The sequence below is a fragment of the Geotrypetes seraphini genome, chromosome 2 (assembly GCF_902459505.1).
Source record: "Geotrypetes seraphini chromosome 2, aGeoSer1.1, whole genome shotgun sequence".
Classification (NCBI taxonomy): Eukaryota; Metazoa; Chordata; class Amphibia; order Gymnophiona; family Dermophiidae; genus Geotrypetes; species Geotrypetes seraphini.
The window spans coordinates 271,480,620-271,507,768 of record NC_047085.1 but is presented as its reverse complement, the minus strand read 5'-3'; the positions used below and the strand labels follow the sequence as shown (position 1 = coordinate 271,507,768).

The following is a 27,149-nucleotide window of genomic DNA, read 5'->3' as shown; positions in this document are numbered from 1 at the left end:
TTCATGCTACCAGGAAAACCTGGAGTGGCACAGTGATTTTACAGCCGGGGGCCAAATAAAAGCTTATATTTTTGCACCAAGGCCATTCTGACAAGTGTGGTTTCTTCAAAGCCCTTGGGAATAAACTTAGTTAGGCATTTGCCTAATGGCGGCCAACTTGAAAGGATACCCTAATTCTAAAGGGACCACGCCAGTAGCAAACATCGTGTCACTATCCGACGGCTCAGGGTGTTCACAGAGAGCACGGGTGTGACAGCTGTTAAAAGAGAAAGCTAAGTTACTCATTTGAGCAGGTGTTCTCCAAGGACAGTAGGACCCATATTCAGAGACACAAGTAATGATATTCTATAGAGCCCACTGTAGAAACTTCAAAGCAAAATTTTCTGAAGCTTTTAGAAAACTGCGCCATGCATGCACACACCCCTTCCCACTCCTTGCCACTGTACAGGATTATACAATCTGTTAAAAAAACTAATATACAAAAAGTGGAATAAAGGAAATAGTAGGGAATTACAGGCCAGTAAGTCTGACTTCTGTTGTAAGCAAATTAATGGAAACGCTTTTAAAACAGAGTGGTGAAGTTTCTGGAATCTGGTGGATTACAGGACCAGAGGCAAATGGATTCAATAGAGGTAGGTCTTGTCAGGCAAATCTGATCAATTTCTTTGACTGGGTGACCAGAGATTTGAATAGAGGGAGTACGCTAGATGTGGTGTATTTAGATTTTAGCAAAGCTTTTGACAGTGTTCCACACAGACGTCTAATAAATAAACTGAGTGCCCTCGGGATGGGCCCCAAAGTAATGGGCTGGGTCAGAGTGTAGTGGTTAATGGAGATCGCTCTGAGGAAAGGGATGTTACCAGTGGTGTGTCTCAAGGTTCTGTTCTTGGACCTGTTCTTTTTAACATTTTTAAAAGCAATACAGCTGAAGGGCTGTTGAGTAAGATTTGCCTCTTTGCGGACGATACCAAAATCTGCAATAGGGTAGATACCCCAAATGGTGTGAATAACATGAAGAAAGACCTAGGGAAGCTTGAAGAATGGTCTGAAATTTGTCAGCTAAAATTTAATGCTAAGAAATGCAAGGTTATGCATTTGCACTGCAAAAACAAGAACGGTACAGTTTAGGGGGTGAAGAACTTATGTGCACGACAGAAGAGTGGGACTTGGGGGTGATTGTATGTGATGATCTTAAGGTGGCCAAACACACCATAACACTACCTTGTGAAAATGAATTATGAACTGAATAAAAACACTTCAAAAAGTTTTATGGCATATATTGCAGAAAAATGTAAAGTCAAAAAGTAATGTTTCAATAAAACAAATGCTCGAATTGCGCTCCCTTTGCATCACGGCACACCTTCAGCCTTGGCCACCACCGATCTAGGAATTGTTAATAATGCTCTGCTTCGGTTCAGCCCAATCAGATATGAGGCACTGTTTAAGGTCTTCAATGTCAGATATCACTGGCTGGTAGACATGTTCCTGTGTCAGCCCCCAAATCCGGTAGTCAACTGGGTTTAGGTCTGGTGAACTCGCAGGCCAGAGGTCTGGACCAATGAAGTCTGGGGTCTCTTGATGCAGCAGTTCTATGTTGTCCTTTACCCAATGCATTGTCCTGTTGGAAGATAAAGTAGTGTCTCAACATGCGATGGATTTCCTGGTAGTTTGCACAATCTTAACTCCAAGATTGATGAAGAACATATCTGTGAATCTGAGTTTTGAGATTGTGACCAAGATCATGACTGATTGGCTGAAGGTCGGGTGGATCCATAGTAGGCATTTGGCATTAACCTCACATGCGCACTGCCAACCCTTTAACGCATGCGTATTACACTCTGCTTTGTACTTATTGAAAACCATCATTAAAATGAACCATTTATAAAATTTAAAACACTGCATAAATACTTCAGTGGTTAGTACAGTATCTATAAAATCTTCCCTTTAAACCAGGGGTGTCCAACCTTTCTTGGGCCGCACAAACACTAACACTAGTTGAGGTCGGGTGGATCCATAGTAGGCATTTGGCATTAACCTCACATGCGCACTGCCAACTCTTTAACGCATGCGTATTACACTCTGCTTTGGGCTTATTGAAAACCATCATTAAAATGAACCATTTATAAAATTTAAAACACTGCATAAATACTTCAGTGGTTAGTACAGTATCTATAAAATCTTCCCTTTAAACCAGGGGTGTCCAACTTTTCTGGGGCCACACAAACACTAACACTAGCCGATGAGCAAAAAAAAGGTTGAGCAGGTCCCAAATCTGCAATCACTAATATAGATGTATATATATAATAATAAACCTTTATTAAAGGGACACTGTGGAGAGGAAAATGACTCCACCTCCCCCCTCTCTCCACCATCTGCTAACGACCTAGCCAAATTTTTTAACGATAAGATAATTACCATAAGAAGCTCTTTCCCCCCAACTATCTCCTACAATTCTCTACCTCCCAACGACTCCAACCCTATCCCTGCTGATAGATCCTGGACTGCCTTCGAAATAGCCTCCGAATCCCAGATCTCTAAACTTTGTCTCAAATTGAAATCCTGCAAATGTATCCTAGATCCTTTCCCATCCTACCTTTACGATAACATTCCTGCGCAGGCCATCTCCTCCCTCACCAATCTTGTAAACACTGCCCTACTATCTGGCCTGTTCTCTATAGAAATGGGACACATTGCCTTATCCCCTCTTTTGAAAAAAGCTGATCTCGACCCCTCCTCACCATCGAACTACTGCCCCATAGCAAATATCCCCCTCCTAACCAAACTGCTTGAGTCCATAGTCGCTACCCAGCTATCTTCTTATCTAGAGAGATTCTCCATTCTCTCCCCCTATCAACATGGCTTTAGACCCAACTTCAGCACCGAGTCCCTCCTTGTCTCCCTAATATCAAAGGTGCAACAACTACATTCTCAAAACAAATTCGCTGTTCTGTTACAATTCGACCTCTCTGCTGCTTTTGATGTCGTCCACCACAACATACTACTTTATCAACTTTCCGAGATAGGAATTGATTCCACCGTTCTTAATTGGTTTTCAAACTTCCTTCGCTCTCACTCCTACACTGTCAACTCTAATGGCACCATGTCCACTCCTTGGTCTCCTTCTTGCGGTGTCCCTCAGGGATCACCCCTTTCCCCTATCCTTTTTAATATCTATATGTCCTCATTGAAGCTCTTCCAGCTTTCCCCCCTTGAAATAATCTACACATATGCCGACAAAATCTTGTCCTTCTTGAAACAGACCAGAACCTCACCAACCTCCACGATAACATAACATCCTGCATAATGAAACTCCACTCCTGGTCCCTCTCGGTACAGATGAAACTAAATGAATCAAAAACAAAATTACTCTGGCTCGGCCCAAAGTTAGAACACCTGCCCACCCTCTTCGCACTGCCCTCAGGCACTGCCTTACACCTTGAGTTCTCAAGCAAGGTCCTTGGCATCATTATCGATTCCTCTCTCTCTCTCAACGACCACCTCAACTCCTTGACAAAATCATGCTTTTTCAGCCTCCACATGCTAAGGAAAGCAAGACTCTTCTTCTGCCAAAAACATTTCGCTGTCCTTGTCCAATCCATCATCCTCTCCAAACTTGACTATTGTAATGCCATTTACCTATGCTTAACAAAAAAAAGCCTCCAAAGACTCCAGCTTATTCAGAACACGGCAGCCAAGCTGATTTTTGCAAAACGTAAATCTGACCACATCTCCCCACTCCTGGCCAATCTTCATTGGCTCCCAGTGATTTCCAGAGTCCAATTCAAATGCTCTTGCCTGGCTTTTAAGATTATTCACGGCATCCTTCCTTCCCTAATCCCACTTTCTTTCAACTCCTCGTGCCCTGACTCCACCAGGACCGCCCATAAATTAAAACTATCCTTCCCCTCCCTATATGGTATTCTTCCCGCAGGTAAACTGGGAAAATCACTTCTTTTCAAAATCACAGGTCTCTGGAATGACCTTACTATCCCGCTGCGGAACCTGAGCTCCCTCCATTTATTCCTCAAGCAACTAAAAACATGGCTCTTCTCTAACATGTAATTTCTTTTCCTTTACTTTTCCACTCGATTTATAAACTTATGTAAACCTTTTCCTACCCTTTCTCATTTTTAAGTTCTTGTAAACCGTGCCGAGCTCTACTTCCGTGGAGATGATGCGGTATATAAACTTAAGGTTTAGTTTAGTTTAGGAACCCAAAAAAGCAGTAATACTTACCCTGACTGAGTGATCCCTCCATGTGCACCGCTGACAGTGGATGCAGCCACAGGCTTACGCATCCCCACTCTGATGAGCAGGGATGCGTGCTCCTGGTTCTCCCATTCACTTCTATTACAGCTAGATGAGCATCTTCAGAGGAGAGCCTCATCAGAGCAGGGATGCTGAATCAGCTGTCAGCAGTGCACGTGAAGGATCATTTAATCAGAATAAATATTACTGCTTTTTGGGCCTCCCACTTTGAGCTTAGACTCCCTCAAAATGAACATCTCCCCTGCTGAATCTAGTACGGATCCCCAAGCCTCACCAACTGATAGCCACCTCCTCCCCTTCCAACTTTCCAAGTTCTGCAGCTGGCAGCAATACTGCAGAGCTGCTGCCTTCCCTCCTCCCTTCCCCACCCCCCTTGGCTTTCATGCATGCATGAAAGCAGGGGCAGCTTGAGGATATTGCCATTGGCTGCAAAGCTTGGAGAGTTTGAGTTGGCATGGCTTGGGAATCCCCACTAACTCAAGTATTTATAAATTGTACTCAGGCAGGGAGAAACTTTGGTGCCCATCCACTAATTCTGGGCTCCAGTCCCTTCCCCAAATCATCTGTATATGACTACACCACTGAATACAAAAATAATTGTGATACACATATCCCAAAGCTAACATATTCCAGTTAATAAATTTAAAAACAAAACAATTTTTTCTACCTTGTTGTCTAGATGTTTTGTTTTTCCATCATTTTGGTCCCAGTTTCTCTTTTTGCTTTTTGTCTATCTTCAACTAATTCTCTTTCCAGTGTCTGCTGTCCATTTTTTTCTCCTCTTCTGTTGTTCCATTTCCTTCTTATACCTATCTCCAACGTATTGATTTTTCCCTTTCAGCTTTCTTAACCTTTTTTTTTCTGCCTCTGTCCACTCAAATCTTGCCTTCTTTTTCACCCTTCTTCTTTTTAAATGTTCAGCTACCTCTCAATTCTCCATCTTCTTTCAGTCCCTAGCTCTCCCATTTCCCATCTCACTCCTGTCCCAGTCTCCTATTCCCTTCTATCTACTCCCCATTACCACATTTCTACCACTGTACTCACTGCTCTCTCACTCGTCATCTCCCTTTTGACCTCATCCACATGGCTCACCAATTTCAGAATTCCCCTCCCTCTCTCCACTGGTCAGGCTATAACTCCCTGTCCCTCTCTCCATTGGCCAGGCTATAATTCCCTGTCCCTTTCTTTCCATCCCCTAGCATCATCTTATCCCAGCTCTCTTCCCTCCTACCCTTCCATGGTTCCATCTCTCTTCCTCTATATCCATGGTCCAACATTTTGCACCCTCTCTTTTTCTTCTTCTCTCCCCCCTTGATGCTGAACAATGAAATGGAGGAAAAAAGAGAGATATGCTGCATCTCTCTGCCTTCCATCCACAGGCCTAACATTTCTCCTTCCCTCCCATCCCTAGATCCAACTTCTCTCCCTTTCTCTTCCCAACTGCCCCCATCCCATCTCTCCCCCTGTCTGTCTGCCTCCCTTTCCCAGGTCCACCATGTCTTCCTTTCTCTTGCCAACAGTTCTCCCTTCAAGTATCTCTTTCCCTCTTCCTCAACACCACCCAAGGTCCAACTTCTCTCCCTCCAGACCATTGCCCACCATCTCTCTCTCTGTCCTCTGTTTCTGGCCCCATAAGCTCTACCCCCAGGCCCAATCTGGCACTTCTTTTAATACCCTCCCCCCCAAAAACAAAAACAAACCAACATTCAGGAGGCTTCCTCGGCCCAGCATGTCCTCCCCCTTCTCTCTGCGCCCATGCATCTCTACCTCACTCCTCTCCCACCACCATGTCCAATAATTCTCTTTCTGTCTCCATCTCTCTGCACAACAGTTTTCCTCTTTCTTTATCTCCCCAATTTCAAGATCTCTTTCCCTCTCTCAGACACCCAATTCTCCCTTTCTATTATCTCCCTCACCTCTGCATCTCTTTCCCTTAGTCCCTCCATTCTTCCATCTTATGGCTCATGCTCCCCTCTATCTTTCCCTTCATTCTGTGTCCTAAGTTCATGCCCCTCCCTCCCTCCTTCCATCATTTTTCCTAAGTTTGTGCTCCTTCCCTCTCAAGTCTCACGCCCTTCTCCCTTTTTCCCTTCTGTGCTGTGGGTGTTTACCTTTTTCCTGCTCCCTCCTCCGTCTTGCAGTGTTCGCTCAAAGCCGCAGGCAGCGGCTCCCACATGCCTCCCGTGGCTGATCTGGAAGTGTTCCCTTTGACGTCACGACATCAGAGGGAACGCTTCCAGGTCAGGCACGTAGGAGCCGCAGCCCGCAGCTTGGAGTGAATGCTGCAGCAAGACGGAGGAGGGAGCTGGCAAGACATTAAACAGCTGGGAGGGTCAGAAGGAAAACACTGCATTGTCCTCAAGCACGAGTGGGGCCGCACAAAATTCTTCATGGGGCCGCATGCGGCCTGTGGGCTGCGGGTTGGACACCCCTGCTTTAAACCATTTGATCAAGTTAAAAAATAATCAAATAACACCTCCTTCGTGCAAAACTTTAAATAAATAAATAATTTCGTATTCCCCAACATGGTGCTACTAATCCATATTAATTTTTAAGTAAAAATCAACTCTATGTTGTATGTAAATATCATTTAAAATCTAAAACTTTATCAAAGTAGTGCTACTATTCTATATAAGTGTCTAAGTAGAAATATATATATACATACAAATTTAATGACTGTTTTCAATAAGTATAAAGCAGAGTATAATACGAGTGTAATAGGAGGCAATTAGATGAGCTAAAGCTGGATGAATGGCTTTATAAGCTCTCTTGCCATCCTGTAAATGACCCAAACAAGTGAGGATTGCGATTACTGCGGTTGTTTCCATTTGAGAACACCTAGCTTGGCCTCCGCTTGTGCGGGTCGCCGGACAGGATGGACCTTGGGTCTGATCCGGTGAAGGCATTTCTTATGTTCTTATGTTGTCTCACTTTTCATCTTCTGCATCTATCTAGTATTGATTAAGTGACTTGCCCAGGTTCACAAGCAGCAGCGTGGGTTTGAACTAGAGAGCTGCACGGGAACGGGGACGACGGGAATCCCGCGGGACCCGCGGGCTCCCCCTTCGGGTCACGGGGATCCCGTGGGGACGCCCCTAGGGTCGCGGGGATCCCGTGGGGACGCCCCCTAGGGTCGCGGGGATCCCATGGGGACGCCTCCGAGGGTCGCGGGGCTCCTGCGGGGCTGGATGTACTCAGTTGCGCGGCTCTTCTTCTCCCTACCTTCTCTGCTTGCAGCACAGAGCCGAACGGAAGTCTTCCCGACGTCAGCGCTGACATCGGAGGGGAGGGAGGGCTTAAACAAAGCCCTCCCTCCCTCCGACGGCAGCGCTGACGTCGGGAAGACTTCCGTTCGGCTCTGTGCTGCAGGCAGGGCAGGTAAGGAGAAGGAAAGTAGCCTCGCGGTTCGAGTGGCTACCAAGGGAGGGGGGCGGTCCGCCCCGCCCCGGTTGAAGCACAGCCGTCCAGGTCCCCTTACTTTTGTGGCACTTCCCCGACCGACCGATAACAGCCCGGGTCCGACAATCCTCCCTGCCCTGTAGCCGTGAATCTAAATTACCTTCTTACAGCAGCTGTAAGAAGGTAATTTAGATTCGCGGTTAAGGGCAGGGAGGTTTGTCGGACCCGGGCTGTTGTCGGTCGGTCGGGGAAGTGCCACAAAAGTAAGGGGACCTGGCTGGCTGTGCTGCACCCGGGGCGGTAGAGAAGGAGGGGGGGGGGAGAAGGACGCTGAAAGGCCATGGTGAAAGACAGGAGGGGGGGAAGGACTCTGAAAGCACTTGAAGACAGAGGAGGGAGAAGGACGCTGAAAGCACATGGGGGAATACAAAGGGGTGGAGAAGGACGCTGAAAGGCCATGGGAAGGGGGGGAAGGACCCTGAAAGCACTTGTGGAAGACAGAGGGGGGAGAAGGATGCTGAAAGGCCATGGTGAAGACAGGAGGGGGGGAAGGACTCTGAAAGCACTTGAAGACAGAGGAGGCAGAAGGACGCTGAAAGCACATGGGGGAATACAAAGGGGTGGAGAAGGACGCTGAAAGGCCATGGGAAGGGCGGGGGGGGGGAAGGACTCTGAAAGCACTTGTGGAAGACAGAGGGGGGAGAAGGATGCTGAAAGCACATGGGGAAGACAAAGGGGTGGAGAAGGATGCTGAAAGGCCATGGGGAAGACAGAGAGGGAGAAGGACGCTGAAAGGACATGGGGAAGATGGGGGGGGAGAAGGACATTGAAAGGAAATGAGGAAGAGAGAGTAGGGAGAAGACGCTGGCAGGGAAGAAGACAGATGCCAGACTATGGGGGGAGCGGAGAGAAGAAGATGGGTGCCAGACCAATTTGGAAGGGGGAAGAAAGGGAGAGGCACAGTAACAGAGCAAATGGAAGATGCAGAAGGAAGAGAGACAGTGGATGAAAGGAATTGAATGAGAACATGAGGAAAGCAGAAACCAGGCAACAAAGGTAGGAAAAGAATTCTATTTCTTTTTTTTTTTTGCTTAAGGATAAAGTAGTATATTAGTTGTGTTGATAAAAATTTATAAACATTAGAGGCTCTGGTAGAAACCCGTTTACAAAGTATGTATTCTTCCCAATTAATATTTTCAAATTAATAAAGTCTTTTTGCTTATTTGTAAATGGGTTTCTACCAGAGCCTTTAATTCAGTAGCATAATTAAATGAAATAACTATTTCTGAAGTTTATAGGGACGGGCGGGGACGGAGGGGATTCCTCGCGGGGACGGGTGGGGACGGAGGGGATTCCTCACGGGGACGGGTGGGGACGGAGGGATTCCTCACGGGGACGGGTGGGGATGGGTGGGATTCCTCACGGGGACGGGTGGGGACGGGTGGGACTTTGGCAGGGACGGGTGGGGACGGGTGGGATTTCTGTCCCCGCGCAACTCTCTAGTTTGAACCCACAACCTCAGGGTGCTGAGGCTGTAGCTTTAACCCTATGCCACACTCACAAGTTTCTCTATGCTTTCTCCCAATCCCTCTCATTCTCAAAACACTGGTCAAGCTCAAACAGGAATCAGCCACCATGATCTTTATAGCTCCTCGGTGGCCCGGACAACCCTGGTTTTCCCTGTTACTTCAACTCAGTATGAAGGAACCAATTCTTCTTCAAATTTTCCCATCTCTTCTCACACAGAATCACGGATCTCTTCTGCATCAGTGACATCATCCGCTGAGTCAGACTCTAAGTCCGAATTAAAAATATCTTTTGGTGAAGGAGTGCATCGGGATTGATGACGTTGAATCTGGTGCCATTCCAATGAAGATGTATGATGTGATTTCCTTTTACTCTTAGATGAGCGGTGTTCAAGCTGCAATATAGATGAAGAAAAATGATGCTGAGCGGACTTGGATTGTTGAGATGAGGATGATGAACGCCGATGTCTTGAAGAACTGGATTGACACCGTGAAGAAGAACATCTTTGAGATACGCTGCTTTTATACATAAAACAGGCAAAACTATAGAGCAATTAACTTTAAGTTTTTCTCTTTTTCTTTCAGAAGCTTAGCATCCAAACATGGCCATTGGAAACCAATTTCACTGTGCCATTTCTAAAATATTTCCAGCACTGTGACCTTATATTGGGAATCTAATGGATACCGAATTTGCTTATGACTGGTGTTCACCACCCTCTGTGTAAAAAAGAACTTCCTACCATTGGTTCTAAAATTGTCCCCTTTCAGCTTCTCTGAGTGCCCCCTTGTGCTTGTGGTTCCCAAGGGGGCACTCAGAGAAGCTGAAAGGGGACAATTTTAGAACCAATGCTAGGAAGTTCTTTTTTACACAGAGGGTGGTGGACACCTGGAATGCGCTTCCGGAGGTTGTGATAGGACAGAGTACACTACGGGGGTTCAAGGAAGGATTGGATAAATTCCTGAACGATAGGGGGATTGAAGGATACAGATAGAGGTAGAGATAGGTTTTAGACAGAGTATGGATAGAAGGATAAAAGGGATTAGAGAAGGATATCATTACAGGTCATAGGCCTGATGGGTCGCCGCGGGTGAGGACTGCTGGGCACGATGAACCTCGGGTCTGACCCAGCGGAGGCAACTTCTTATGTTCTTATGACTCTTATGATTAATAGTGTGTAACAGCGTGCTTATTTACAGATTAAATTCAACCCTGAATCCTTGCCAATGGAAGAAAGCATGCTGGAGCTCTTTGTTTGTCTGTTTCTGTTATGTGGTACCTGTGCTGGGTCGTCTGTTTTAGCTTATGGGGTACCCCAGAAAACATTACACATTGGCCATTTCTAGAGTCTTGCCATCCCTTCTACTAGTCCAAATGGTACCATGTCCCTTTCCAAAAAAGATTCTCATCCAAGAAAGCTTCTTATGAAAACTATGCTCACAATGATTTTATATTGATGACATATTGATTCAGGGAGATTCTGAAGATGCTATGGCTCACACAGTTAGTTAGGGGTTATATTATAAAATGATATCTCAAAATAGAAAAAAAAAGGAAGCTTCATACTTGGTAAAAAGGTGCTCATTGGTATTTGATATATCTAAATAAAATAAAAAAGATTGTCTCTCTTTATTTAACCTACCAGGTAAAAACAGTGCAGTGCACATCTCTGACATAAGTTATTTTGGTATTACCATCAGTATGTGTTTATGGTTTCTCTTAAGTGACATAATTGTGTCCAGAACATAAAAAGGTGTATTTTCTCAATGTTCTACTGAATACCTTTAAGTGCATTAGTGTTGTTTTTCTTATCTCAAACAAATACTACCTTAAACACATGGTGAGCAGCGAGAGAGTGCTTGCGGGGAAAGAGGGCAGAGAGACTGCGATAACGGAGAGGGAGGCAGGAGACATATAAAAGCGGAGAGAGGAGCGGAGAGCATACAGAGAGGCGGAGGAGGCAGAGAAAGGGAGCGGAGAGGAGTGGAGAGCATACAGAGAGGCGGAGGAGGCAGAGAAAGGGAGCGGAGAGCATACAGAGAGGCGGAGAGGAGCGGAAAGCATACTGAGATCCGGAGGAGGCAGAGCAGGGGAGCGGAGAGGACCACAGAAATCAGCAGGAGCAGAGAAGGAGGCGATCGGGACGCGGTGGTAACTCTGCCCACCCCTCCCAATGTCACAGGGGTCGAGCCAACGGTGCGCAGCCATTCGGCGAGCGGCAAATGCGCTCGCCTTAGCAAGATCGCCTTTGCGGAGGAGCCTTAAGAAGGAGCCAGGAGACCAGCCCGCTCAGCAGATAAACCTAGAACATAAGCCACAAGCACTTCTCTCTTCTCTCATTCTTTCTTCTTTCTCTTCTCTTTCAGCTAGCTGCACAGCAGGGACCACTTTCACACGCCACACACCAAGAGACTAGAGGAGAGAGAGAAATGGAAGCAGCAGAAATCCAGAGGGGCTTCCCAGTGTACTGCACGGAGTGCCATATGTACGACTATCTCCCCTAGGGAAGGCAGGCGTACATATGCGGTCGGTATCAGGAACTGGAAAGCCTGAAGGAGGAGGTCGGTAGACTACAGGACAGGGTCCAGGAGCTGGAGGGACTCCGCATCACAGAAGAACTGTACTGGGCAACTGAGGACCCCACAAGAATGAACCACGTGGAGGAGCAAGTGAGGGAGCTCGAGAGATTCATCGAGAAGGCCTACAGGAGGCCGGAGGAACAGGATCTTCAGCAACGCAGACAGGAACCAACAAACGGAAGACAGGAACCACCAGACACTAGGGGAGAAGGACCTTATGGAAGCATCGAGCAAACAGAGGAGGCCAAGGCCCACCAGGCCCCTGAGGGAGAAGCATCAAACCACACCACGGATACAGACTTGAGACCAGAGAGGAAGCTGAAGAAGGGGAAATCTGCAATTGTAGTGGGAGACTCAATCCTGAGAGAAGTATACAGTCACGTAGCAGGGGGGAGAGAAGACCGGCTAGTGACATGTCTCCCAGGAGCAAGAACGAAGGACATCACCGACAGAATCGAGAGGATCCTGGATGGAGCCGAGACGGAAGAGACAGCAGTGATAATCCACGTTGGAACAAATTATGTCAACAAAAGACATTACAATAGGACTACTCTAACCGAGCAATTCAGGATCCTGGGAAGGAAATTGAAGATGAGGACACAGAAGATAGCGTTCTCAGAGATCCTGCCAGTGCCGAGGGCAGATGTGAAGAGGCAGACCGAGCTACAAGCAATAAACGCATGGCTGAGGAGATGGTGTGAAGAGGAAGGTTTCCACTTTGTGAAGAACTGGACAACTTTTTTGGGGAAGAACAAGCTCTACAGGAGGGACGGACTACACCTGAGCACAGCAGGAACGAGACTACTGGTGAACAACGTCAAGAGAGCAATAGAGAGGACTTTAAACTAAGAAGAAGGGGAAAGCCGACAGTTGACCAGATGTCAACGTTTCGGACAAAAGTATCAAATGAAGATACTGAGTGGGAAAAATGCTGGAAGATTCAAAAGACAAACTACATGGGTCCAAGGATCAAGTGGAACTGGAAAACAACAAGAGGAGCAAACAGCAGGAGTTGGAGGAACAGATGCAAAGGGGGAAGCATGCTAGGGACATAGAAGATGCACCACAAGAAGAGGAAGAACATAACGGAATTCAGTGGAGGGCAGCCCGCGAAGGGGTCAGCAAAAGGAACAGATCACAAGAAACAACTGCAGGGAAAAGAAAAAAACAGGAGTTAACCTGCTTATACGCAAATGCAAGGAGCCTAAGGACCAAAATGGGAGAACTGGAAGTCACGGCCATCAGAGAGGACCTAGACATTATTGGAATCACAGAAACATGGTGGACTGAGGACAACAAATGGGACGTGGTACTGCCAGGATACAAACTCTATAGGAGAGACAGGACTTACAAGAAGGGTGGAGGAATAGCAATGTATATAAAGGACAACATTCACTCGACCAGAATGGATATGGCAATGAGGGCAGAAGGATTGGAATCATTGTGGGTTAAATTACCAAGAAGAAATGGAGCTGGCATAAAATTGGGACTGTATTATCGCCCACCTGGACAAACAGAAGCAAACGACAAAGAACTGGAAGCAGAATTGAGGCAGGAATGCAAAAGTGGAAGTGTGATGGTGATGGGGGATTTTAACTACCCCGGGATAGACTGGAACATCGGAAAATCCAACTGTGCGAGGGAAGCAGAATTCCTGGAGGCTACAAGGGACTGCTTCATGGAACAGCTTGTCAAGAAAGCAACCCGAGGGGATGCCACTCTCGACCTAATCCTCAACGGGCTAGGGGGACCTGCAAAGGAAGTGGAAGTAGTAGGACCACTAGGAAACAGCGATCACAACATGATCTGGTACAAATTGGAAGTAGGAACATCCAGAGTAAAGAGAACCACAGCGACAACACTCAACTTCAAGAAAGGGAACTACGATGCCATGAGAGCAATGGTAAGAAAGAAACTCAAAACCAGCTCAAGGATGGAGACCGTAGATAAAGCCTGGTCCCTATTCAGAGACACGGTACAAGAAGCACAAAACCTGTACATCCCCAGGTTTAGGAAAGGGTGCAAAAAAACCCGAATAAGAGACCAGGTATGGATAACAAATGAAGTGAAGAAGGCGATAGGTGACAAGAAAAAATCATTCCGAAAATGGAAAAAGGACCAAAACGAGGAAAACCGCAAGGAACACAAAAAACACCAAAAAGAGTGAAACCGAGTGGTTAGGAAAGCAAAAAGAGAGTACGAGAAGAGGCTAGCTGGGGAAGCGAAGAGCTTCAAAGCGTTCTTCAGATACGTTAAGGGGAAGCAACCAGTGAGGGAGGAAGTAGGAATGTTGGATGATGGACACAGAAAGGGTGTGGTAAAGGAGGATAAAGAAGTAGCTGATAGGTTAAACAAGTTCTTCTCGTTGGTCTTCACGAGCGAGGGCACATCAATGTACCAGAACCCGAGGAGATCATAAGTGGAGATCAAGAAGAAAAACTGGCGCAATTAGAGGTAAGCCACAAGGATGTTCTCCAACAGATAGATAAGTTGAAATGCGACAAATCACCGGGCACGGACGAAATCCACCCAAGGGTACTAAGGGAACTTCCGGGTAAGATGATGGAAGCACTAATAAAGGACAGCATCTGCGAGCACATAGAAAAAAATGGACAACTGAAAGCGAGCCAGCATGGTTTCTGAAAGGGAAGATCGTGCCAAACAAACTTACTGCACTTCTTTGAAGGGATAAACAGCCAGATGGACAAAGGGGAACCCATAGACATCATTTATCGTGACTTCCAAAAAGCCTTTGACAAGGTACCCCATGAGCGGCTACTAAGGAAGCTGTGGAACCACGGAATGGAAGAGGACTTAAACAGATGGATTAAGCACTGGCTGGCAGGCAGGAAGCAAAGGGTTGGGGGTGAAGGGCCACTATTCGGACTGGAGGGAGGTCACGAGCGGTGTTCCCCAGGGGTCCGTGCTCGGACCGCTGCTGTTCAATGTATTTATAAACAACCTAGAAACAGGGACGAAGTGTGAAGTTATAAAATTTGCAGCAGGGTCAAAACTGCAGAAGAATGTGAAGACCTACAAAGGGACCTAACTAAACTGGAAGAGTGGGCAAATAAATGGCAAATGCGCTTTAATATAGAGAAATGCAAGGTCATGCATATAGGGAAAAAGAACCCCATGTTCAGTTACAAAATGGGGGGATTAGTACTAGGGGAGAGTAACCTCGAAAAAGACTTGGGTGTGTTGGTGGACACAATAATGAAATCAACGGCACAGTGTGCGGCGGCCTCCAGGAAGGCAAACAGAATGCTGGGCATTATTAAGAGGGGTATTACAACCAGGACGAATGAAGTTATCATGCCGTTGTATCGTGCGATGGTGCGCCCGCATCTGGAGTACTGTGTCCAGTATTGGTCGCCACACCTCAAGAAGGACATAGCAATGCTTGAGAGGGTCCAGAGAAGAGCGATGAAAATGATAAAAGGTATGGAAAACTTTCATACACTGACAGGTTAGAGAGGTTGGGGCTCTTCTCCCTGTAAAAGCGGAGATTCAGAGGAGACATGATAGAGACCTTCATGATCATGAAAGGCATAGAGAAGGTAGAAAGGGACAGATTCTTCAGACTATTGGGAACCACAAGTACAAGGGGGCACTCGGAGAAACTGAAAGGGGACAGGTTTAAAACCAATGCTAGGAAGTTCTTTTTCACTCAGAGGGTGGTGGACACCTGGAATGCGCTTCCGGAGGTTGTGATAGGACAGTGTACACTACGGGGTTTCAAGGAAGGATTGGATAAATTCCTGAAGGATAAGGGGATTGAGGGATACAGATAGAAGTAGAGATAGGCTATAGAAAGGGTATAGATAGATAGGGGGATTGAGGGATACAGATAGAGGTAGAGGCAGGTTATAGAAAGAGTATCGATAGAAAAAAAAAAAAGAGAGGTTTTAAAGGGCTTAGACAAGGACCACTTTATAGGTCATGGACCTGATGGGCCGCCCCGGGTGCAGAATGCTGGGCACGATGGATCTTTGGTCTGACCCGGCGGAGGCAACTTCTTATGTTCTTATATGTTTCCACATTCTGCACATAAAGTGATTTTCTCCTTCTTCTTTTTCCTATCTTCTCTTTTATCACTAGTAGTGTTTGTTGTAATTAAAACATTGAAGCCAAACAGTCATGGTGAGATATTTTCTTTGGAAAATCACGTACTGGGAATTGGTATTCCATATAGACTTTCATCCCTTTGCGATAGAATTGGCCAGCTCTGCCCTCTTACTCTTATGATTTGTCTAACATGCTGGATTAAGAGAAAATTACACTAGATCAAGAAGATGACGTCACGCAACCAGACATACAGTGCCGTGCCATGACGCTATCATGTGGCACCAACTTGGGAATAGGAGTGAGCCTATATCCTGCCGCTTTACACTAGGGCTGGTCTCCGGGGGTGGTGCACTTGACTCTTACGTGAGTGAAGGCATGTGAGTGGCACAGCAAGCCTATTGAAACTGGAGCATAGCCGGACCCTAATCAAAGCTGCTAATGAAAACTGGATACCAGATGACTGCAGTGATCGATGGTGAATATGGAGCTACCCTAAATGTATGTAAGCCTTGAGTAGGAGCACAAATATAATATTAATATGATTATTAATTTCCATGATTCCCAATACGTGACACTTTCAAGTAAATGCCTCATTAGTAAGTAATATTAAAGAATGCAAAAAACACCAGTTTATGATTATTTTACCCAAATGTAAAACCTGAAGATGGCTGGATACATTATTAGTGGGGCTGACGGGCACGGGCTGCACGGGAACGGGGATGATGGGAATCCCGCAGGTTCCCCCTTCGGGTCACGGGGATTTCGTGGGGATGTCCCTTCTGGTCACGGGGATCCCATGGGGACACCTCTCAAGGTCTCGGGGATGGGAGGCAGCTTGAGCCAACTGGCTCGTCTTTTTTTCCTGCCCTCCTGCAATGTGCAGCGTTCCCAGCATGCCACACGTAGCTGACCCGGAAGTCTTCTCCCCGATGTCAGAGCTGACGTCGGAGGTAAGGCTTTGCATTAGCTACATGGAACATGCAGGGCCCGCTGCCCTGCGAAGAAGTGCAGCACGAGAGGTACTGTCTTGTGGGAGAAGGGCAGAAAAGGAGGGAGGGATTGTTTGTGGAGCTGTAATACATTATGCCAGGGATGCCCACACTTTATGGGCTTGCGAGCTACTTTTATAATGACTAAGTCAAAATGATCTACCAACAATAAAATAAAAAAAAACCACAAAGCACACTGAAAGGCAGAGAAAATGTTAATTATTCATATTCCGGGTTTTTTCAAAGAGGTCACGGCAGATGACTCTATGCAATGTCACCTCAGTAACAAAATACAAAAATAGACAAATACACCCCCTCCCTTTTTACTAAACCACAATAGTAGGTTTTAGCACAGGGAGTTACGCTGAATGCCTCGTGCTGCTCTCAATGCTCATAGGCTCCCTGCGCTAAAAAACGCTATTGCGGTTTAGTAAAAGGGAGCCATAGTGCAAAATATAGACAGCAGATATAAATTCTCAAAACCGACACATTTTGATCACTAAATTGAAAATAAAATCATTTTTCCTACCTTTGCTGTTTGGTGATTTCATGAGTCTCTGGTTGCACTTTCTTCTTCTGACTGTGCATCCAATCTTTCTTCCTTTCTTTCAGCCTCCTGTATGTTTCCTCTCCTCCAGACCTCATTCTCTCCCCCAACTTTTTCTTTCTGTCTCCCTGTCTGCCCCCTTTCTTTCTTTCTCCGTGCCCTCCCCCAAGCCACTCGGTTTGCTGCCACCGCCATCGGGGAACAGCCCCCAAGCCACCGCCGTCCCAAGCTTTCCCTGCAGAAGCGTCGCGCTGACCAGCATTCCGCTCCCTGATGTCAATTCTGACGTAGGAGAGGAAGTTCCGGGCCAACAAGGCATTTCTCCTCATTCCATCCAGCCTGAGCCCCATATCTCCTTGATCCAGCATTTCCCTTCTGTGTCTGTCAGAATTACCATTCCACCTATTTTCCAGCATCACCCTTCTTTGTGTCCATCTCACCTATATCCCTATCTCACCACTTTTTCAGAATCTTCATTTGTCTCTGTCCTTGTCTTTACCCCATGTTCACCATTTGCCCTTTCAATGTCTTTATCTCCCCCCCCACACTTTTTCAGCATTACTTCTATGTCTCTATTTCACCTCCTCTTCATGTCCCCTCTGTATCTCTATCCTTATTCAGTAGGTCCTGCTTACTCTTTCTCTTCTTTGTGTCACTATCTCCATTTTCAGCTTTCCCCCCTTTTCCTTTGTTAATGCACCCTGTAGCCAGAATCTTTCCACCCTCCCTCCACTCCGGCCCAGCCCAGTATGAAATATTTCCTTTTGTTTCCCTTCCCTCTCTCTTTCTCTCTCTCTTCTGCTCCCTCACCCACGAGTCCTGCATCTGGCCCTCTCCCTTCTACCTGCACCTGGCAAAACCCCCCTGCTCCGCGGCTCTCTTAAGCAACTCGTCAGCAGCGGTGATCAAGACAAGCTGCCAACATGGAGGCCTTCCCTCTACGAGTCCCGCCTTTGTGGAAAAAGGAAGTTGAAACAAGCGGGACTCGCAGAGGGTAGGCCCCCACGTCAGAAGCTTGTGTCGATCGCTGCTGCTGAGTTGCCGAAGAGAGCCGCGGAGCAGGGGGTGTGGCCGGAAGCAGGTAGAAGGGAGAGCTGGAAAAGGTAGAAGTTCCGGAGTATGACACTGACCCGGGCCAGGATGATTTCTTTTTCAGGCTGTTGCTGCTGCCGCCGCCACACCACCACGCCCCCCCCCCCCCCCCCGAAATGACAAAAACAGCCTAATGCCCGGCGTCGGCGTCTTTGACGTCGGGGAGAGGAAGGCTGATAGGCCCGGTAGATCGGGACGGCAACACGAGTCTATCACAGAGCCCGGGATGGGCTCTGCGATCGACTCACGTTGCCTTCCTAAGCTACCGGTCGATCGCGATCGACGCGTTGGGCACCCCTGCATTATGCCATGAGCCTGGTTTGTGGTTTTAAATCTGTAGCATTTTTGTTGGATTTGTTCTTTTTTTATTATTATTAAGTTTCATTTTCACCAAGATTCTTGTTTTGAGGTACTACTACTTGGGAATGAGGCACTGGGTTCTGATAATTAATTTCAACTGTCTCTGCCTGAGCTATCAGCAAACTAGTTTATCCTTTGGACTATTAGGTGTTCTGTAATAACCAACCTCTTTAATTAAGACAATGTGAAACCTCATTTACTACCAACTCTTATTTATTTTTTTCTTATTTTAAAGTTTCCAGCTACCCACTAAAATGTTTTATCTAGAACTTTATTAGGTATTAATGAAACTGAGCAGGTACGAATCAAATAGTAGACTGTTAAGACAAAATAATGAGGATATGGTTATGAGGGTTTATTTTATAGTACTGTATATCAGAATTTGCATCTTTGAAAGGAGATATACACACGTTTACTTTTGGAAACTGTCTAACTCAATATATTCTGAGGGTGTCTCAGAGTGCCTTAGAATTAGAGCAGCTTGTTAATGTGCAAGATATATATATATATATATATATATATATATATATATATATATATATATATATTGTGATAAGCAGACTATGCCTGCTAGGAATGTCCCTAGCACAGATTCCAGTGCAAATCCAGACACTGTCCATAATCTGCCTTATTCCCCATTTTCTGCCTCTCAGTCTGAATTTTCTTCTAGGGCCTGTAGAGGGAGTAAGAGAGCAGCAGTGCTAGGTTCCCATCCCCCTCTGGATCACAAGGTGAATCACCGGAAATCCTTTCCACCTGAGGGTTGGGGGCGGGGCTGCAAGCTGTTGTCCCTGAAGACTAGGCTCCTAGAGAATCAGAAAAGAGAGGAACAGCAGCAGGGAAGGTCACAAGGCTCAGGGCTGAGAGCTCCTGATAGCAGTCAAGCTCCAGAGGACATGGAGTTTACAGAGGCTGGAGGAGCATCACCTTCCAGTCTGAGTGAGGAACCATTGGCCATGGAGATGGAAATAAGCCCTGAAGCTAGTGTTGGGCTGGCTCCTGAGAATGCTCCTATGGAGGTTTGCCTCACAAAAGCAGGTATTATTTGAGTATTGCTGAAGTTATTGCAAGTTTGTTTTGACCAGTTTTTTTCTTTGACTGAATTAATCTAACTCATGTTAAAGAGTGGATTTGTACTATGCTGAATTAAGCAAGGATTTTTATTTTGAAGTTTGTTTTTCCATTTTTGAACGCTTTCCCTTTTTGAATCAAGTGTACTATGGTACGCTAAGACAGAGGGGTTAGCCCCGTGTTACGTGGTGGGATAGTGGGCCTAATTTCTGGCGATTCAAGACCACACGGTGCACACTGTCTTTCCAGCCTTCAGTCGCTGAAGAAGCCAGTATTTTTACACTGTCTTGTAGCTTTGTTTTGGTGGAAAAGTTTTTCCTTTCTTTGGTAATGAACTCCACCTGGACTATGATTTAAATGAGAACTTACCTCTGAGGAAGAGAGTTTTGTTTGAGTTTGGACTCTTTTTAGTTTCTCAGCCAGAGACTGTTTATTGAACTTTGTGCTTTCCTGATATGGGAGCTTTACTATTTCAATCCTGACAAGCAAGTTTCTGTGTTTTTTTGGTTTTGAACAATTAAAAGCAATTCTTTATTTAACATTGAACTTATTGTTTGGAGGGTGTCCCTTTCACTAAACACTGAAAGAACTTATCCTTGTGAGGCACGCAGCGACTCACAAGAGTTTAATTGTGGCCAGTATTCCCAGGCCCTCTGCCTGGAGCGTGCCGGCTACAATATATATATATATATATATATATATATATATATATATATTTTTTACATTTAAATAGTTCAGCTTGGGAGGGGGGCAGAAAAGGAAGGTGCAAGTGAGCGGGCAAGCACGTGTTGTAATTAGAAGGAAGTGAGTTGGGACATGGGAGGGGCCCAAAGTCAGGACATTTAAATTGAATCAGGTTGGGCAGACTGGAGGACCATTCGGGTCTTTATCTGCCATCATCTACTATGTTACACAGGAGTGGAGGGAGTGCGTTTTTGCTTTTTGGACACAGAAGACAAACTTAGGAGAGAGGATGGAGGAAGGGAGGGAAAGAGATGCTGAGGTGGGGGGAGGGAATAGAAAGGAAGAATTGGGCGTAAGAGGAAGAGATGGTATACAAAGGGAATGGAAGAAAGAGGAGAATTTTAGTCATAGGGAGGAAGGGAGGTACAGATGAAAGAGAAGAAAAAGATGAGAGAGAAATGTTGTGGTGGTGAGGGAACAGTGGGACAGATTGAAAGGGATGCAAGAGGGAGGAATGCTGGACATAGTGGTGAAAGGAATGGAGGGAAAGATGTGGCATGGTGCTGGAGGGGTGATAGGATAAATGTTCGGCATGGGGATGGTGGGCAGGGGCAAAAGATGAAAAAGGGATAAATGCTGGACCATGGTAGGAGGAACCAGTAGACAGCAACAGAAGAATTTGCAGGAGACGGGACAGTGGAAAAAAGAAACTGGGTCCAACTTGATGGAAAAATAAGTCTCCAGACAACAAAGGTAAAAAACAGAATTTATTGACTACAATATGTTAGCTTTGGGAAATGTATATAACAGATGTATTTGTATTGTGTTCAAAAGAAAAGGAAATGCATTTCTGGTTTTATTTCTACAGTGTTGAAGTACTTGCTGACCCTTGCTGTGACTGGTGGGGATCCCCAAGCACAAAGTTTGTATTCTTTCCAATTAATATTTCCAAAATAATACAGCGTCTTTGCTTATTTGTAAATGGGTCTCTACCAGAGCCTTTAATTCAGTAGCATAATTAAATGAAATAACTACTTCTGAAGTTTATAAGGACAGGTAGAGACGGATTTGATTCCAACGGGAATGGGCGGGAACGGATTTGATTCCAGCGGGGACGGGTTTGACTCTACTGGGGACGGGCGGGGACGGGTTTGATTTCTGTCCCCGCGCAACTCTCTAGCGGGAACTACATTAGGTATTTTAAATACTATTGATCCTGAAATACTGACTGGCAAACAAGTATCTTTTGGCTCCGGAGTAGCGGATGTATTTAGAGGGGAAAGTAAATGGATGCCAAATACGGTACATAATCATGAACTAACCCTACGATACGATCAGTTAATGTTACATGTTGTTAATGATACTATATTACAGCAATATACTTTAGACAGCAATGTTTCATCAGGCTTATATTGGACTATTTGTGAGATTTGTGTTTTGTCTTTTATATAACAAAGAATTATACGAACAGACACTCTCTCCTATTCGGATGACCTCTTATTTGGAGGCGCAGACTTGAGGATCCAGGAGTGGATTGTTATGCCTATGGCCAGGGGTAACTGAAACTCAGCATACTACGTGACATGTCTCCTCAAGTCTACGTATTTGCTATCATCCTGACCAACGTGAACTTTGTTACCAAGAGCACACTGCGGGTGCTGTGTCATTGTCTTGGATCTTGCAAAATTCATCTGCCAGACTGCTGTCCTCAACCTTGTTTACCCTGAGACAACTTACTTCAGCATATTGGTGTGTGGAAGGAATAAAGGTCAAACAGCAGTTAACCTCCCAGCTGTTGTTTTTTGCAGAGACAGAGACAGGGCAAAGGTTGTGTGGGAAAAAGGTATATAAGAAACACTGGGACGGTACCAAAATGGATCTTGCTGCAGCCTTGGGAGCTATGTCTGCACCTTTCCCTTGATCGCCCTAGATTCCCCGATCAGTATTGGAGAGGAACCTGGCAGGCATGGTGTAGTATTCTATTTGGTGTATATAGATATTTTCTGCTTCTATCTTGTATATGCTCTGATTTTTATCTGCATTATTTGTTATTATCTGATGTTTATGCAATAAAAACCATATTACTCTGAAGATTTGTTGGAAGTGACTTCTACATACCCTTGTAAGATAAATACGTGGTAGTACAGCGTGGTACCAGAGATCCAGTGTCAGGTGGCCTTATGCTCAGGCTGGGCCGGTACCGATGGAGCCAGTGTCAAAGCAAGAAGCTTGAACATGTTACTAACTTGGAAAAGAATGTCGAGTTTCTCACGGTACGAAGGCACCGATACCATTTGGCGTTCTGCCGGTACAATTGGTGCCCTATCTGGCCTCAACAAGGGTGACCATGAGGATACACACCTCGATGTAGGAGAGGTCAGATGTAAGAGTGGTCATTGCTTGGTCGGCATCAAGGGACTCGATACAATAGTGACCTGCGAGACCTTTTGGGAAGCTGTCGGCTTTTTAGCTGGAGCAATGTCCCCCGATGCCGACGTCAAAGCTTTTGATGTTGAAGGTTACAGTATCATCTTGGTGTCCATACCGGTGCTGAACAACTTTGCTTGTTGAAGCTTTCGACTTTTAATTATATGTTTTTGCAGGGTAGAACACCACACGCAGAATTTGACATGGTGTTCCGAGCCAAGGCACTGTAAACACCAACTATGTGAATCAGTGATGGAAATTTGCCATTGGCACCTGTAACACTTTTTAAAACCAGTTAATGGCCAGGACATTGACAGAAAAGCGCCTCAGAGAAATTGAATTCAATGGTTGAGGAAAAAGGAGAGGCCTCGATGGGTGAAGCCCTTGAGGGGAGAACAGTGAGGAAAAAAATATCCTCAAGTGTTAGTTTTAGTTTGTTTTTTTTATATACACAAATAAAACCAGAATATAATACGAGTATAAAAAATACTACAAAAAAATAAGCGTGATCGGGAAGGCAAAGGCAAAAAATTGAACAACATTCATAAACATGATTTAGCTCTGCGGAAAACTAAGAACTGCTAGTCTATGTTGGGCAGGAAGGCACTCGCGCATGAGCGGTGTGAGCTATCGCAAACTTTCTAAAAAGCTTAAAGTGGTGATGCACTTTTCAAATATGCATACTAGAGTTCCATGGATAATGTCACCCACATGTGATAATATTCTGCCTGCTTATCCTGGGATAATGTCAACAATAAAAATAGTGAAAAGAATCAATCCTAGTATCAAGCCTTGGGACATCTCACTTGTTACATTGCCTTCACCAAAGTAAACTCAGTTTATCACCACTCAATGTTCCCTGTAACTCAACCAGTTCCTCACCCAGTTTGTTTTGTCCCAACTTACCTTTTTCTAAAGATTGTAGGACAGGCACTTCATTAGGATGCTCAACAATCTAGAAAAAAAAAAAAAAAGATTTAATTCATCATTGAAAATCAGACTCACCTTGTGTATTTTAATTAGTGAAAACTAATCAGAACTACAATACTGAAATAATATATATTTACATCACATATTTGACATTACTAATTCCCAGGGTACATGATGTGATAAGCTTGATTTAATACCTAGACAATTTTATCCATGTATTCACCCTTCCCAGAAATGTGTATTTGTCCAATTATTCATCCAAATATATTAACATATTAACTATTAGTATGTATAAGAATACTGCTAGAACCAACAAACATTCTGTAAACATACAGTGAGATGATAACCCTCCTTCTATAACTCTTTTGCAATTCGCCTTGAACCACAAGGTAATGGCGGAATATAAATCTGTAATGTAATGTAATGTAATGATGCAAAGTTGAAGGATAACATGCAAAACTGGAGCTGATGTTCCACTATAAATATGAATATTTCTATGACTGGGATATATCTTTGTGTATGTTAAAACAGCCTTTATAAGAAAAGATCACCTTGAAATTTGTTCAAGTCCCTCAAGGTCTATGAGCATAGGAGATGGGATGGAATTTTTCAGGCTTTTGTCTTCATTTACTTGGAAGCAAAATCCTACTCTTCCTCCCAACTTTGTTGAAAAAGAGGGAGAACTCCATTCTTAGTTATTCCTTATAAGGAAAGCCAGGCCAAATAAAGGCAATGAAACTAGCACATGCCTAGAGCTTAAAAAATTTAGGGGTGCCTGTCAGATGCTCTCAGGACTCAGAAGGCTAGGACTGCCAAATATCTGGATTCTTTCAAGATTTTACAGATTTACAAATTAATAGTCTTGAAGTCAGAAGAATAGCTATAGTATCTGGAAAGATAGTAGAGGTGCTGATAAAGGACCGCATCATTTATCACCTTGACAGACACAGTCTGATGAGACCAGCCAGCATGGTTTCAACAAAGGCAGATCTTGTCTGACAAACTTGCTGCACTTCTTTGAGGTAGTGAACAGGCAGATAGAAAAGGCTGACCCGGTCGACATTGTATATCTGGACTTTCAGAAGGCATTGACAAGGTTCCGCATGAATGACTATTTCAGAAAATTGCGAGCCATGGAATCGAGGGTGAAATACTCACGTGGATTAAAAACTAGCTGGAACATAGGAAACAGAGTGGGGGTAAATGGACAATACTCGGACTGGAAGAGCGTCACCAGTGGGGTGCCACAGGGCTCGGTGCTTGGACCTGTGCTCTTCAACATTTTTATAAACGATATGGACATAGGTACGATGAGCGAGGTGATTAAATTTGTGGACGATACGAGGTTATTCAGAGTAGTGAAGACGCAGGGGGACTGCGAAGATCTGCAACAGGACATAATCAGGCTAGAGGAATGGGCATCGACATGGCAGATGAGGTTCAACGTGGACAAATGTAAATTGATGCATGTTGATAACAAAAATCTCAAGCTTGAATACAGGATGCTTGGGGCAGTACTTGGAGAGACCTCCCAGGAAAGAGACTTGGGAGTTCTGATCGACAAATCAATGAAGCTGACCACGCAATATGCTGCGGTGGTGGCGAAAAGGGCGAACAAAATGCTAGGAATGATAAAGAAGGGGATCACGAACAGATCGGAGAAGGTTATCATGCCGCTGTACCGGGCAATGGTGTGCCCTCACCTGGAGTACTGCATACAGCACTGGTCCCCGTACATGAAGGAGGACACGGTACTACTCAAAAGGGTCCAGAGAACATAAGAACATAAGTAGTGCCTCTGCTGGGTCAGACCAGGGGTCCATCGCGCCCAGCAGTCCGCTCACGTGGCGGCCCATCAGGTCCAGGACCTGTTTAGTATTTCTCTATCTATACCCTTCAATCCCCTTTTCCTTCAGGAAAGCATCCAATCCCTTCTTGAAACCTAATAGCGTGCTCTGTCCTATCACACCTTCTGGAAGCACATTCCAGGTGTCCACCACTCTTTGGGTGAAGAAGAACTTCCAAGCATTGGTTCTGAATCTGTCCCCTCTTAGTTTTTTCGAATGCCCTCTGGTTCTTGTAGCTTTCGAAAGTTTGAAGAATCTGTCCCTCTCCACTTTTTCTATGTCCTTCATGATCTTGTAAGTCTCTATCATGTCTCCTCTAAGCCTCCGCTTTTCCAGGGAAAAGAGCCCCAGTTTCTCTAATCTTTCAGCGTACGAAAGGTTTTCCATACCTTTTGTCATTTGCGTCGCTCTCCTCTGAACTCTTGAGTATTTCCATATCCTTCTTAAGGTACGGCGACCAATACTGGACACAGTACTCCAGATGCAGACGCACCATCGCCCGATACAATGGCAGGATAACGTCCTTCGTTCTGGTTGTGATACCCTTCTTGATAATACCTAGCATTCTGTTTGCCTTCTTAGTGGCCACTTTGTCGACAGCTTCATTGATTTGTCCACCAGTATCCCCAAGTCCTTTTCTAGGCTACTTTCACCCATTGCCAGCCCTCCCATCGTATAGCTGTACATTGGGTTTCTGTTTTCCACATGCAAGACCTTACATTTTTCTACATTAAAGTTCATCTGCCATTTATTTGCCCACTCTCCCAGGTTGTTCAGGTCCTTTTGTAAATCCTCACAGTCCTCCTTAGTCCCAACCCCACTAAAAATCTTGGTATCATCAGCGAATTTTATAATTTCGCACTTTGTCCCGGTTTCTAGGTCATTAATAAATACATTGAACAGCAGCAGTCCGAGTACTGACCCCTGCGGAACACCACTCGTGACTCTTCTCCAGTCCGAGTAGTGGCCCTTCACTCCCACCCTTTGTTTTCTCCCCGCCCACCAGTTTTTGATCCATCTATGCACCTCTCCTTCCACCCCATGGTTCTTCAGTTTCCGTAGTAGGCGTTCATGGGGTACCTTGTCGAAAGCTTTTTGGAAATCCAAGTATACGATGTCTATGGGGGTCCCTTTGTCCATTTGCTTGTTAATTCCTTCGAAGAAGTGCAGTAAGTTCGTTAGGCACAATCTACCCTTGCAGAAGCCATGTTGGCTTGTTTTCATCTGTTTATTCCTTTCTAGATGCTCATCGATGCTGTCTTATCAGCACATTGGCCATCTTCCCCAGGACCGAAGTCAGACTTACCGGTCTATAATTCCCCAGGTCACCCCTTGATTCTTTTTTAAAGATGGGCGTATCATT

The 27,149-nt window shown here is 45.3% G+C and overlaps 1 protein-coding gene across 5 annotated transcripts in view; it reads right to left on the bottom strand.

Moving 5' to 3' along the window:
• LOC117353570 (uncharacterized protein DDB_G0271670-like) overlaps window positions 1-27,149 on the bottom strand; it is a 507,083-nt gene that overhangs the window by 300,799 nt on the left and 179,135 nt on the right. For all 5 annotated transcript variants that reach the window (XM_033929661.1, XM_033929662.1, XM_033929660.1 and 2 more), the window contains one exon: window positions 23,916-23,964. In XM_033929661.1, the coding sequence (XP_033785552.1) occupies window positions 23,916-23,964 (49 nt within the window). The remainder of the gene's footprint in view (window positions 1-23,915; window positions 23,965-27,149) is intronic.